The 16,192-nt window shown below is 34.8% G+C and overlaps 1 protein-coding gene across 1 annotated transcript; it reads left to right on the forward strand.

The window, feature by feature from the left end:
• Positions 1-10,497: 10,497 nt before the first annotated feature.
• On the forward strand, positions 10,498-12,466 carry LOC147792283 (uncharacterized). Its single transcript, XM_087124599.1, has 3 exons — positions 10,498-10,587; positions 11,937-12,154; positions 12,250-12,466. Exons 1-3 carry the CDS (start codon positions 10,498-10,500, stop codon positions 12,464-12,466), a joined length of 525 nt encoding a protein of 174 aa, XP_086980725.1.
• Positions 12,467-16,192: the final 3,726 nt, after the last annotated feature.

Raw genomic sequence — 16,192 nt, forward strand, 5'->3', positions numbered from 1 at the left:
CAAACAAAAAAAAAAACAAAAAAAAAAAAAAAAAAAAAAAGAAAAAGAACTACCTTTTTATTTAAGTTTATTCAAAACATATTTATATTAATATCATTTTCATGCTGTTAGGGTTGTGTCTTATGTAGATCTAACCACATGATGCAATATGACACTTATCATCATATAGCATGCTCAATATGGAAAACATCATCATGTTGAGGTAAACGTAACACAATCGTCAGACTCATCATATTGCCATAAAGTTCATCAAGCATATCAAGTATGTCATTCATCGAAATATATATATACTGCGCATATCATCAAACATCATAACTCACACATCCTCATAACTCTTACATTATCATAACTCATACATCATCATACACTCATACATCATTATGTACTAGTATTCGACATCATACGATACAAATCATACATCATCTTAACTCATACATCATCATATACTAACATACGGCATCGTACGACACAACTCCTACATCATCATAACTCGAACAAGTTTTAGCCTATCTTATAGTAAGACCACTTACTTGGTTGGCCTTAGCCGAAGTACTTCCTAATTTAATTAACGTAAGCTCCCGTTCCTCGAGAGCTGCTCCAAAGGTTGTTGAGAGTTGACTCCTATTAGAACGTTCATCTTCTTTACGTTAATAACAAACATATCTATCATAAATTAATATAAATTTAGAGATAGGGTGATATACTTACCTTATTTACCTTCCAAAATGTCAAAAATTGGTTCAAAATGGTCGAAAACCTAGGAAACGATATATTACATGTCTATACCAAGCTAAAGGACAAATTTGCATGCGCAACGCGTGTCGTTGTAGGGGAGGATGCCCGTGTCAGTTGGCGTTCCGGGTCGAGGCACGGACTCCAGGTCGTGTCCTCGGGTGCAGGTCGTGAGGCTGGGCCGCGAGGTAACGCGTGTTGGGCTGTCTGTTTACTAGGCCGAAGGGCCGTTAATTTATTGCGCGACACGTTTCGCCTTCGAGAGGCGATGCGTCATGGACTACGAAACGGACACACGTGTTGGGTCGTCGAATTTAATGGGCCGAAGGGGTATATCTATATGTGTGTGGTGTATGCATGAATGACACGTGGGTCATCGAATTTAATTTAATGGGCCATGTGCGTGAGTGACACATGTCATGTTGGGCCGTCAGATTTAATGGACCGAAGGGATATGGGTCGTCTGCATGAGTGACACATATCGTGTTGGGCCGTCGAATTTAATGTTTTGCGGGTATCCAGTTTTGGTCCGACAGATCCTTTCTTCTTCAACCGATTTCAGATGCGATTTTCAACGATTTTCTCTCTTCTTCCCGCGATGTTTCCGACATCGTTTCTCTTTCTTTTGAAAAAAAACATTATGATATGATATATTTATGTAATTTGAATGATAGATGTGATTGACATGCAAAACGACGAACTAGCATGAAATACAACCTCGACGTATGCAGAAAGATATGATAAATGATATGATAAACGGTATGTGAAATGATATGAAAAACGATATGATTTGTACAGAACACTAGCGGGGTTGTATTAAATGATAATGAAAATGGAAAAATATTGGGACCTCATGCATTATTGTGTGCTCATGCATTAGGGGATACCCTTTACCCTTCACGATAATACGAACGTGTACGTTACGAGGCAGGAAAACAATCATTATGGTTATCATAATGCTATGATGACCAAGCAGAAAAACGTTCATTATGTTTATCATAATGTTGCGACGGTCAGGCAGGAAAACGAACATTATGTTTAACCTAATGCTGTCGTGACAGTTACTAATTCTTACGAGTGTCCGGCCTAAATAGCTCTAGAGTATGCTCACACAACAAGGAAAGTGGCCCAGTGGTGTGCGAACTGACTGGTTAGTCCATACTCGCACGTATCAACTGTGTGTAGAGTATATGATACATATCTAAGTTACCGATTAGGATAGTACTGTACGAAAATAGACTGAATGGATAGGTCCTGTCATTACATTTGCATGTTCTTGCATTTAAACCCCCATAGTGGGGTCAATAACTGAGTATTTATTTAAATACTAAGTCACGTGGAACTTCTGTTTCAGGTTAAGGAAAGGCATTATGGTAGGGCTGACAACGGCGTCACAACTCGGGACCATGACACATGCATTGGGTAGTCGTATTTATTTTCTTAGACTTTCGCTAGCTAGAACATGATGTTTTTAATTTAAACGTTTATTTAGTCTTTTGTTGTGTCGTCTTTTAAAGGTGATTTCAAAACACGTAAGTCCATGGTTGCATTCAATGTTCATGATATGTATATAGTGGCGACCTTAAATTAACTAGAAAAATTTCGGTCGGTACAGTTTTAATAGACAACATCTATTTATCATGCATTTTCTAAGCATTCTGTAACGACCCGAAATTTTCTACTTAATTTAAGGTTGCTACTGTATACATATCATACACATTGAATGTGGAAATACTTCATTTAAACTTTCATAAAACATAACCTTCAGCTTAAAACACAGCCATGGATGTACGTGTTTTGAAAACACTTTTAAAAACGGCACAACAAAAGACAAAATAAAATAAATAAACGTTTAAATTAAAAGCATCCTAATCTAGCTAAGTCTAAGAAAATAATACGACCACCCTATGCATGTGTCATGGTCTCGAGTTGCGATGTTGTCGTCAGCCGTACAGGAATGTCTTGCCTTAACCTGAAATAGAGGTAGCACGTTACTTGAGTATTTTTAGAAATACTCAGTAAGTGACCCCACTATCGGGGTTCAATGCATGACTATCTGAATGCAATGGTGAGACTTATCATATCAGTCTCTTTTCCTACGACACTATCCTAATAGGCAACTTGGATGTGTACCATATACTCTACCTACAACCCATACTTGTGAGTATGGGCACACCGACATTTCACACACCGCTGGACCCCTTTTCTTGTCGGCCTGCTTGCTCTGGTAGCTCCCCATGCCGGACATCCATTAGAATTAGTAACCGTCACGGCAGCATTATGTAAAACATAATGTTACTTCACCTGCATAGTGGTGTACGCGTTCGTACCCTGGTGGTGGAATAGGTGTATCCCCCAAGGCACGAGCACACATAATGCATGAGGTACCAATATTTTTCCATTGTCATTATTATTTAATATAACATCGCTAGCGTTTCGTAAATATCATATCACTTTTCAATTCTCGTTTCATACATAACTTTAACAGGGTTATATTTCATGGCATTTATCGTGATTTCATGCCATTTATCGTGATTTCATGTCATTCATATCATGTTGTATACATAAAATTTAAAAGACATAACGTAACGTTCCAAACTTTTAACATAACATCTCCTCATATACATCTCATACCATAACATATCGCATCACAGTATATCATATCATAAACATGTTAATTTATCACACATCTCCTACCATAACATATTTCATATCACTTTCATATCCAATCACAACATATATATATATATATATGTATATATCCCTCGTTCACATGTCATATCATAATCATATCATATCGCAAACACTTCATGGTCATATCGTTCCCTAACTTATCATAGCCTTAGCATTCCTTTACATCTTATAGTCATATCGTTACATGAACGTACCTTAGTCATATTGTCATATGAACGTATTATAACGCTATTGTTTTAACAATCTATCATAATCCTATCCCTTTCTACCCATAACCTAACTGTATTCTTTTATCAATCGATCGTGACCATATCGTTTTTATCAATCTCTCATATACATAGCACTTCGATACATAACCTAACATTAACGTTTCATGAACTTGTCTTACTCCTATCATTACTTTACATTCAGTGCATCCTTCTCGTATCCTATCTCAACAATATCATTGAAAACATCGTACCATAAGTATTATCATACAATTCACATATTATAACATATACATAACATATCATAAGCATATTGATCCACAAACAATTTACACGTATCAATATATATGATACGTGCAGAACCAAAATAATGTGTCAACATCAAATATAACCATGTCGATAGTAAGGCCAGTTACGTGATTAGCTTAAGTAGTGTCACCAATTTATCCTTAGCGAGAATTCGATTTTTGTTCTTTGTATCCAAGTCAACCTATGTGGACCCGTGACATCAATTTCAAGTTCAATTCTCTATATAAGAGACTTTGTGATAAGATAAGGAATCAACTACAAGGGGAATAAGATTCGGATTACCTTGTTGATCGAATATCTCAAGGCAAGAGTATTGTTTGAGATTCGAATCACTCCACAAGCAAGATCGATCATGTTTAGCTTGAATGATTCTTGTTGATCAAACATCTCAACGCAAGAATATTGTTTGAGATTCAAATCACTCCACAAGCAAGATTGATCATGTCAAGCTTGAATGATTCTACATGCAACCTAAACTACATAGAATTGCAAAGAAACTTAGCCATTGGCTAAAGAAAAGCACAAATGCTTCTTTTACTACATTTTCCAAGTCTTCTTACAAATACAACATACATGGCTTTATATAGCCTCAAAATGAAACTACTAAAGGCATTACAAGAGTTTAACATTCATACTTAATGGCCATAATTAACCATTATGTAAGTGTAACCTAAAGTAAATTAAAAGTCTTAAAATACATTAATGAAATACAATAACTCTAAGTTACTCTAAATTGTAACCCACCCAAAATTTACAACAATCAAACTTCATTCTTCTTTATTTAATGCAGCATAAATTGAAACATCTTTTGATAATTTTGACAACCTTTTCTTCACATCTTCATTGAAGTATATTGTATGATTGATGTCTCTTGGTTCATATCACTTTGTTTTTATAATTTTTTTTTTCTTGGTTTATTTGTTTATTTTTTTTGGACTATTACACCTTCAATGTGATATACAAGAATTTTAACCACCATATTCAACATCAAAGCTTATTAAATATTAGTCACCTTTAAATCAATTTCAAAAGTATGGAAAGTGTGTTAATTAACGGGCTCCTACATAATTGGGTATCTAAATGGGAGGATTTTTAAATAAATTTGTCCTGATATGAGAGGATTCTTAAAGCACAAACGGTGACCCAAACAACAAGTTAAAAATTTTGGCAAAGTAAAAAAACATATTTAAAGCATAGGTACATACATACATTTATTTATATGTATATATGTATGTATATTTAAATTATACCAAAATCGAGTTTATACACAAATTTTAGATAAAAACCGAGGATAATTCCCAATTTTTATTTAAAATTTTAAAGGATTATATTTTTGAAATGTTGTCTTACAAATCAAAGAGTACTATTAAATTTTAAAAACTATACTCATGGGATACCAAGAATATGTTTTATGCTATAATTATTTTTTAATATATTTTAGATCTATTTTATACTTTTTCAATATATTTTTAAGGGAAGAAACTATCAATTTTTTATAATATTAGAAATAAGAAAATAACTATATCGAAAATATTTTTAGCATATGCTTTTAGGGAGATTTAATTTTTAGATATGTTTCTAAGAACTATATTACAAAAAAGAAAAATATGGTTAATGGAGTGAGAAATGTAATACTTACGGATAGAACCAAAAACAAAAAGGTAACATGCACGTTTAGAATTAAAATTAGATGGAAATATTTTTAATTAAATTCTAAATTAGAATATTTTCCTTCGAGAATTAAAATTAAAGTTGGATGAAGTTTTTCTAAAATAAATTAGATTGAAATGTCTAGATATATTTCTCATAGGGCATATTTGGTTTTCAAAAGTCATTTGTTACAAATAAATTAGGAAAACTCAACCAAAAAAAATATTATTTATTAATACATTTCTAAATTAGTTGTTCACCAGAGTTTATATAAAGTTGTGATTTCATAGTTAGAATACTTGTGTGAAGACAAAATGAGATTGCTTAAAAATGTCAATATGGTTTATGTCTTCTTGTTGATCTCTTTTGTTGCTATTTTGTCAAATCTCAATGGTCTCGAGGCAAAATGGGATGAGAGTGGCAATGTGCTTTCTTTGGGTCTCAAAAGGCGTGTCCCAACTGGACAAAATCCAGCAACATATCCCGAAACGCCTCCATTGAGTTTAGGGACCAAGAGGCGTGTCCCATTTGGCCCAAATCTACCAACATCTCCTGAAAGCCCTCCCGTAAATTTTGGCACCAAGAGGCATGTCCCAATAAGACCAAATCCAGCAACATCTCCCGAAACGCCTTCGTTGGGTTTAGGGGCTAAGAGGCATGTCCCAACTAGCCCAAATCTAGCAACATCTCCTTAAAGCCCTCCGTCAAGTTTAGGGACCAAGAGGCGTGTCCCAATAGGACCAAATCCAGCGACATCTTCCGAAACACCTCCATTGGGTCTAGGGGCTAAAAGACGTGTCCCAACTGGCCCAAATCCAGCCACATCTCCTGAAAGCCCTCCCTTAAATTTAGTCACCAAGAGGCGTGTCCCAACTGAACCAAATCCAGCAACACCTCCCGAAACACCTCCATTGGGTTTAGGGACCAAGAGGCGTGTCCCAACTGACCCAAATCCAGCAACATCTCCTGAAAGCCCTCTCTCAAGTTTAGGCACAAAGAGGAGTGTCCCAACTGGACCAAATCCAGCAACACCTCCCGAAACACCGCCATTCGATTTAGGGACCAAGAGGCATGTCCCAACTGGCGCAAATCCAGCAACATCTCCTGAAAGCCCTCTCTCAAGTTTAGGCACCAAGAAGAGTGTCCCAACTAAACCAAATCCAGTAACATCTCCCGAAACGCCTCCATTGGGTCTAGGCATTCATAGGCGTGTACCAACTGGCCCTAATCCAGCAACATCTCGTGAAAGTCCTCCATTAAATTTATTATGAGGCCTCGTGATAGTTGCAAGCTTAATTAGGGTCTCTAAAGATGTATTATAATGAGGTCATTAATTTTCTGTCTTCGATCGAATGAGATTATCCACCTTTATGACAACGGACTCTAATAATCGGCGTGAAAGAGAATAATTTAGTTTTAGAATCTTTTTAATCTAAAACTTTGATAATAAGATTTCTTTACCTTTTACTCAAAAGCTCTTGTTACCCATGAACACATAATTTTTATTTCTACATCACTGGTTAACATTTTATAATTTAACAATCATGGACATAAATACGAAAGTTTCTATAAAATTTATGCGACTTTGAATATTTTCAAATGATGTAATACATGTTAATTAGTGAGACTTTAGTCATTCAGCAAAAATTTAATGGTCAACTAATTTGAATAATTTTAAATATGACAGCCTATAAATTACAATTTCTGAGATATTGGGACCTAATTTTTATTTTACATTCATATATAACTAATATATAATTTTTATATTGTATCATTATAGACATTTTAAATTAAATACGAAAAGAATTATGGATACAAACAACATTAAATACGATAGATTTACTATTTTAAGTCTATTGATAAGATAAAAAGATGATAAACATATCAATTACTTTTAAATTAGATAAATAATTGTGTACAAATTCGAACTTGAAACTGATGTCATGGGCTCACATAGATTGACTTGGATTTCAATGGAAAGATTCGAATTTTCATTAAGGATAAATTCGTTACATCAGCCTAAGCTAATAAGTTAAGTGGCTTTACTATCAGCATGATTATATTTGATGTTGATACGTGTCATGTGGTTTTGCACGCGTCATATATTTTGATATGTGCAAATTGTTTATGGATCGATATGCTTATGATTTGATATGTATATGTTATAATATGTGAATTGTATGATAATACTTATGGTACGATGTATTCAATGATATGTTTGAGATAGGATACGAGAAGGATGTTTGTAATGATAGAAGTAAGGTATGTTCATGAAACGTTAAGGTTAGAGTACGTATCGAAGTGTTATGAATATAAGAGATTGATAAAATCGATATTTGATACATAGCCTTTCTCCATGAGCTCCTCCACTTGCCTTTGAATTCTTTTGTCTCGGTTGGATTGACTCGATAAGCTGGCTTATAAGGAATGACAGTCCTTGGAATAAAGTATATTTTATGTTCGGTACCTTTAATGGGAGGTATTTCTTTATCTTGAAACATGTCTTCAAATTCCTGTAAAAGAGATTGAAAAACATTAGGCAAAGCCTAGTTGTTATAGTTAAAGACCAAAAATCCTCCATTGTACATAAGTACAAAGATTGATTTTTGTGAAAACCTTCTCACCTGTCGAACTGTAACCAAATAACTATCTCTCTTTCTTTTTTCTTCAATTTCATCTCTTTTATCATTTTCTTTTTTTCTCTTTGATTTTTCTCTACTTTTCCACTCAATTCTTGTTTTTCTTTTAACTCTTTTTCCTCAAACTCTTTCTTTCTTTCCTCCAACTTTAATTTATCAGCAAATACATTTGCAGAACTCAAAGGTACAAGAGTGGTTTTTCTACCATCTTTTACAAAAGAATACCTATTCAAATAGCCATCATACATAACCTTCCTGTCAAATTGCCATGGTCGGCCAAGCAATATGTCTCCAGCATGCATTGGCAACACATCACAAAGAACTTCATATTTATATTTTCCCAAAGTAAAAGATATTAAAGCTTGGGAAATTACCTTCATTGTTCCACTATCATTGAGCCATTGGAGCTTGTAAGGTTTCGGATGATCTTGAGTTGAAATTTGCAACCTTTTGATCAACATAGTACTTACTACATTGGTGCAACTTCCACTATCAATGATAAGACTACAAGCAGTCCCCTTGACTAAACACTGCGTGTGAAATAGGTTGTGTCTTTGATCATCAACATCATTCTCCATAACTTGAGTTTTAAGAAGTCTTCTTGTAATAAGTGCCAAATGAATACCATCTTCCAGTTTCTCCTCATTCTTCTGAACTTCTTCATCTAGATCATTGATCTCCCCTTCATTTTCCTCGTCTTGGTTCATGATTGTACAAACAGTAGTGAAATATGTTTAGGACCTCAGACACTCAACTCACTAATTTTACACTCAAGGACACTCGTGTTTATACACACAAAGTTAGGTTGTTTGAGAAAGTGACTAAATTATGATCAAGGTATTAATATATGGGTAAAGCAATTCTGATGGTAGCAAGCTATTCAAGGCAATCAAGATAAGTTAATTATGAAATAAAACAAGGAATGAACAAATAAATAAGGGACAAAGAATGGTTGTGAAAATCGAACACAACAATTCTAGATTTATATGCTTTAGGGAAAAATGAGAATTGAAATTTATTTGATCTTCAAAGAAACGTGCAAATGATCTAATGATAAGAATTTATTAAGAATAATATGATAAGGATTTTTTTTTTCTTTCAAGATCTAAATATGATCTTTAACAACGTATCAAAAACATTTATTTATTTCAATATTAAAATCAAACTTTGAAATTTATGGATAGATGAATTTTTTACCTGGCCAATTGTAGCAAATATCATAATTATCGGTTTTATAGTTGAACATACAGACATTTTTCTCACTCATATGCCACGAACATAGACTACTTTCACAATTATCTCTATCTCTCTTATCTATGTAGACAATGAAGTAATGAAACGAGCCAAGCCATTGGAAGGAACAGTAAAACAATGTCGTGCCCCATAAGTTTGGACGAAAACTGAAGACGTAGCTAGCCCATGGTGTCAGCTTGTGAACTCCCAAGTCATCATTGCAAGATTTGCAGTGAACAGTGAGCTGATTTTTAGATTTTAGAGCATTTGTTATCTTGACCATAATTTTTTGGGTTTCGATGAATGATCCTTCGATGGTAGTGAATTGGTTAGCAAAGAATAAAGAAATTAAGAGAGAAAGTGCAAGTGTTGAAAATAAACTCATATTCTTAAAATGGGAGAGGAAAAGAGATGGGTATGAACACGTCTGTGTTTGATTTGTTTCACTTTTTATAGTTGAAAAAGAGTGTAATGGAAGAAAAGAGTTGATTGGTAATAACCCAAAAATATATAAATAAACGAACCTATTTGTTTCTATTTCTAATTCTTTCTTTTCTTTTTGTATATGGTTTTGTGATAAGTAGTTCCTTGAGTATTCTAGGGCCAGAGTTGTGTGAGAGTTGGTAAGGGAAGGAATTAGTTATTATTAATTAATTCTTTTTTATTATTTTTTTCACTAGTGTTACATTGTTTATAATAAAAATAGAAGGGTGTTATTTTTTAAATTAAAAAATATATGATTGAAACTCATCCATTTTGAATTAAAAATGTAAGAGTATAATATGGAAATTAATTTTAGAGGAAATAGACATAATTCCTAATTAAAGTAAAAAAAAAAAAAAAAATAATAAACAACCCAGCAAAAGAAAAACTATTTAATTCCATATTTTAATTCCTAAGTCATGATTCTAAGATATGCATAGGACCATAGTGAGCATTATACATATCAAGCATTCAGTAATCTCATTCCATAGTCTTTCCGTTCTCTTGCCCATTTTTCTGAAAACTCTTTTGTAACATTTATCTTGGGATCAATGGACGTGTCTGTCAAGATCCGGTCTCTTACTGTCGCAACTTTAGATGTGATATCCTTTATATTAGGAGTCGTAGCTGAGAACAAGAAGGTATGCTTATGTTCATAAATTGTTAAAGATCACGTGTTTGTTTATATTGATGTCAGTTAATGTAACGCCCCTAATTTTCTCTAACCGAATTAGCAACGTTACCTTGTCCTTGTATAACGAAAGAACGAGAGTTTATGTAAGACAGTCTCAATAATGATAATACGTTCATTATTATAAGTAGTTCATACTTGGGGGAAAACAACAACGACAGCCTAACCTAGAAATAATCAACAGATAACTAGAAGAAATAATTGCAATAACTATCATCCGAGAGAGTCCAAACAAGATGCCTACGACACTACAAACCCTCCTTAAGACTTCCATGGCCTTCGCAGCGTTCACCGTCAGCTGTGGCTTGAGTATTATATAAAATGCCCAATAAGTCACCCCACTGTTGGGGTTAAGCATATAATCACACATTAGGATACATGGGATCACATACAATACACATACATAAGCACAAGTGTCAAAAGAAAGAAAACGAGAGAGGGGCCTGTCTTCCATTCCTTCCCATGGCCTTAGGCCCTTGCTTTGCCGGGGCAGGGTGGATGCATGGTACTTTCCCACGCATGGCCAACGTGCGTGACTGTGGGCCCACCAGGCGAGCTCGCAAGCGAACTCCCTTGGCCTAGCTTGGTCGGATACGTATGACATACAATATCGGACACCACGAAAATAAGGAGGGCCTGCATGATATCATAGCGAAAATAATATCGAATGTACGCGTCCGTACCATCATTAGTGTAACGGGAAGAGTCTGAAGATGAACGACTATAATAGTATGAAGATGAACGACAAGATGCTTTGGTTGATGATGCACCTATTAGAGGAGGAGCTTTCGATGATCGAGAAAAATAGAACCAGGGAGTTGGTTGATCGACCTCTAAACAGAACGATCATCGGAGTAAGATAGGTGGTGTTCAGGAAAAAGCTTGGAGTTCACAACATCTAAACAAGGAGGGTTAAAGATCACGTGGTTTGTTTAGATTGCTATCAATTAGTGTCTTATTAAATCTCCTTGTAGCTAGGAGTTGATTTAGTTTTTGATTTGTTTACATGTTTGTTACCCGATTTTTAGCAGATTTTTAAGTAGATTTTCTAAATATCTTTTTGTATTCTCTCTGTATATTGAGAATTCTTGCTCTTCATAATACAATCTTCTTATCAACCTTTCAATTACTCACTTTTTTCACTAACCCAAATTGTTTGATTCTTATTGTGTAGATATTTGTGCATTTGAAACAATTACAACAAGATGAGAACCTCCCAACCAATGCAATATCATATAATTTTCCAAGCACCCTCATTGATGGTCACTATCCTTTCTTGTTGTGATTGCTTATGGGCAGACTGCATCTGGAACTCTCATCCTAGGCAAAGGCACTGTTATCTGTCAGTATTCAGAGGACCCAACTGTGGCCTTCAGATATCTTTCCATTGTGTTTTTTCTTGCTTCTTCAATTGCAGGATACTTCTCTTTGTTCTATCCTTACCAACGAAAAAAATTCGTTCCTCGAGGTGCCTTTTTTAAGAGCACAATTTTCTCTAGTTTCTTCAACATTGCCCTGTAACTTCTCTTTACAAATCACATCCTTTACTCTTAACTGTTACCTAAAAAGTGATTTGGAAACGTTATCAATCAAGCTACCTCTGTGTTTGCAGGTTCACTATTGGATTGGCTATAACTTTGCTCGTATGGCCTACGGTCACCGAGCAAATTCACTTGACTCGCAACGTCCATCCCAATCTTGAGACAGCCTGCCCGATCGCTATGACTGGTCTTCGGGGTGGGGGTGCATTTCTATCCCTTGATTCATCCCTCTTCTTGTTAGTTGCCCTAATGTTGGCTGGAAATGCTCGAGAGGACTACTTTGATTAAATAGAGGAAAACGGAGACAGTGCTGAGGCTCTTAAGAACAACGCATGAATTTCTTTCTTCGGGGAGAATAATAATAATTCACTATTAAGTAAGGACTCAATTGTGAATATGGTATTCCAAGGAATGTTCATAAGTAAAATTATAGCATAATTGTACGAGTTTTTATTTTCACTTTTGATTAACAAATGACAACATTTTTCATTTTCAACCTCGACATAACTCAAACTCAACTCTTTTAGAGTAGTGGTAACCTACAATAGTTGTAAAAAAAGAGATTATTTGGTAGTTTTGAACCGAGTAATATGGCATAAATTAATATGTAGCACTTTCCTTAAGGTCGGGAAATAAAATTCACATAGTCAATTGTACTCGAGTGTAAGGAGAACACCTGCTAATGCAAACCAAGTAAGTGACCTTACTAACGGTTTGTTTAAAAGTTGGTGTTCGTACCATGACATGTGCCTCGTGGTTCTATACGTGATATATGCTTGATACGTGTGAATGTTGACGGAACAATGTGACTATGGTGTCTGCATGAAAAGATATGACTAAGATATCTTTATGAAATGATATGACTGGGATATGTTTATGAAACGATATGACTAGGATACGTTTAGAAAACGACACGACTAGGACATGTTTATGAAACAATATGGCTAGAATATGTTTATGAAACGATAAGACTAGGATACATTTAGAAAATGACATGACTATGATATGTTTATGAAACGATATGACTAGGATATGTGTATGAAATGGTATGACTAAGATGTGTTTATGAAATGAGATGACGATGATATATTTATGAAATGATATGATAAGACTATGTCTATGAAATGACATGACTATGATACGTTTATGAAATGATATGACCATGATATGTTTATGAAAGAATATGACTAGGTTATGTTTATGTAACGATATGACTGTGCTGTGTTTACAAAACGATATGACTATGATATGCTTACGAGATGATAAGTCCATGATATGTTTGTGATACAACGTGACTATGAGATGATACGTGAATGTTATGACACGTGATATGATGACGTACTCATGATATGATAAATGTTATTGTATAACACGTTTGGCGATATAGTACATGATATGCTGACGATATGATGTATGTATGATATGACATGATATGACACGATGCATGATATGAATGATTTACGACAAAAATGTGTGGACATAATGCACAACCGCAATCTATGTAAGGAAACTATGATAAAGATTATGACATGAAGGAAAAATGGAAGGGGTTGTCACATGATAATGAATAAAAATGTTGGGATCTCATGCATCATTGTGCACTCATGCATCCAGGAATACCCCTATTTTACGATGATACAGACACATATACTACGAGGCATTAAAATGATCATCATGTTTATCATAATGCTACGACGGTCGCTATGCCTAGCTGGTGTTCGACATAACCGCTCTAGAGAATGCTCGCCTGACCATGAAAGGGGCCCGCAGGTGTGCGAACCGACTGGTGGGTTCATACTCGCACGTGTAGACCGTTTGTACAACAGTAAATACACATCCCAGTAACTCGTTTAGTATGAACACCTAAGGAATATAGAATTATACGATAGGTCCTACACATGATTGTATGTGTTTGCATCTAACCGCAATAGTGGGGGCCACATATCGAGTATTTCTTTTAGTACTCAAGTCATGTGCTACTGCTATTTCAGGTAAAGGCAACGCACCTCTGTACGACTAACGACTACATAGCCATTCGAGACCATGAAACATGCAAAGGGTAGTTGTATTTATTTTCTTAGAGTTAGATTATAATAGAGTGTTTTTAATTATAGTGTTAAGTTATTTCATTTAATATTTTGTTGTGTCGTTTTAAAGATGTTTTCGAACACGTAACTCTATTGCAGTGTTTTAAGATGAAATCTATATTTTATGATAGTGACTCTAGTTAAGAAGAAATCTAGGGTCCTTACCGTATTCTTGTTTGAACGGAAGGATATGCTCCTTGTATTAGAAATTTATGTCAGATGAGTACAAATTAAGGTACAAAATCATGGAATAATAACCCAGACTATATGAGGTTGTATAAACCATTAAGCATTAAATAATTATGGGCTTTTAAACGTCTTAAACTTCTAATTTAACATTCAAACTATAATTATATTTTTATAAATCGCCATAGAAGTTGAATATCGATAATGACTTTTTTCGGTTGTATATTATATTTTAAAAGCTATCAATTATATAAATATGTATATATATATATATATAAATAAAGGTGGTGACGTTGAAAATTTTGCATCATGCAACAACCTTATTACCTAAATCATTGGCCTTGGACTTGCACTAGATTGTTAGAAGTTCTCCTTCCCTTTAATTAAGAATGGTCACTTTCTAAGGTGACTCTGGAAATTCGAGAGATGAACCAATGATGACCTTAAAAGTTGATGCAAAAGTAAACAACAAATCAAATAAAGACAATTCATATCATTCATTTTTTGATGTGTTTACAATGAGTAACGACCCTAGATTCCTATTTAACTCCCATTTTCAATGGATTCTGATTTTAGGCAAGATATCTAAAATCTAAATAATTGCAAAAGATAAAAGAAAAAGAGTTATGTTTTACGTGCGAGTATGGACCCACGAGTCGGTTTGCACACCCTTGGCCCCTTTCCTTGTCGGGCGAGCATGTTCTGGTAGCTCTCTATGCCAGATACCCGTTAGAAACGGTAGCCGTCACGGTAGCATTACGTAAAAAATAGTGAAAGTTATCCTACCTTGTGGTGTACGCGCCCATACCATCGTGGAGGAATACAGGTATCCCCGAATGCATGAGCGCACATTAATGCATGAGGTCCCAATATTTTTTCATTTTCAACATTATTAAATATAACCCCCGCTATCATTTCATTGATATCATACCATTTCTCATATCAGTTAACACATCGTTCATGCTTATATCGGGATTATATTTCATGTTATTTATCGTTATACATGTGATAACTGTCTAAATGTAGAGTCATATCAAGTCTTTTTGTAGTTAATATTGCACTCTTATTCACCATTTTCTCAGTTATTCCCCATTTATTCTACTTAGTGAGCATGAAATCGTTTATTGCGGTCCAACATGAAAAAAATATGATTTTGCATAAATCGATCTTAATTGTATATTTAATTGAGTTATGTGGTAAAATTTAAGACATTTATGCTAAACCACGTGGGAGTAGCAAATTTGGAAACAAATGGGGGAGGACATGGAAATTTTAAATCCACGTCAGCAGTCCAAGTGGGCCATTGACTACAAATGAGGAACATCTTATGTGGACAACTTATTCCTTTTCAGCCCTAAAGAGAAACTCATGCTCAATATAAAAGGAAAAGGAAGACCAAGAGGAGGAGCCACATTTTTGGGGGAGAAAATCGAATTACACAGCAGCAGTTTCTACTGCAGTGAACTGCTGTGAAACCAGAGAAAAAGAAGAAAACCCTAATCCAGCAGCTGTTGATAGCAGAAGGAAAAGGAGACCGACAAGGATTGATTAGGGCAAAGAGGTGGACGTGAGAGCTCAAGAGAAGGAAACTTCCATTGACGAATGGCAACAAACCGGGATAACTCTTTATTTCCTTATTATCTTTCCTTATTCCATCAATTTTATATGATGAAGATGCATATTCCTCTGTTTAATTCAGTTTGTATGGAGAGCTAAACTTAATAGGGGAGGCAAGAGAGTT

This window comes from Cucurbita pepo, chromosome 6 (genome assembly GCF_057944985.1).
Source record: "Cucurbita pepo subsp. pepo isolate OVF chromosome 6, ASM5794498v1, whole genome shotgun sequence".
NCBI classification, from domain to species: domain Eukaryota; kingdom Viridiplantae; phylum Streptophyta; class Magnoliopsida; order Cucurbitales; family Cucurbitaceae; genus Cucurbita; species Cucurbita pepo.

Excerpts from the sequence above, each read along its gene's own strand:
- LOC147792283 (XM_087124599.1), top strand. The coding sequence starts at position 10,498 with ATGGACGTGTCTGTCAAGATCCGGTCTCTTACTGTCGCAACTTTAGAT. Across the intron at positions 10,588-11,936 it reads TCGTAGCTGAGAACAAGAAG|ACTGCATCTGGAACTCTCAT; the intron begins GTATGCTTATGT and ends GCTTATGGGCAG. Across the intron at positions 12,155-12,249 it reads AGTTTCTTCAACATTGCCCT|GTTCACTATTGGATTGGCTA; the intron begins GTAACTTCTCTT and ends CTGTGTTTGCAG.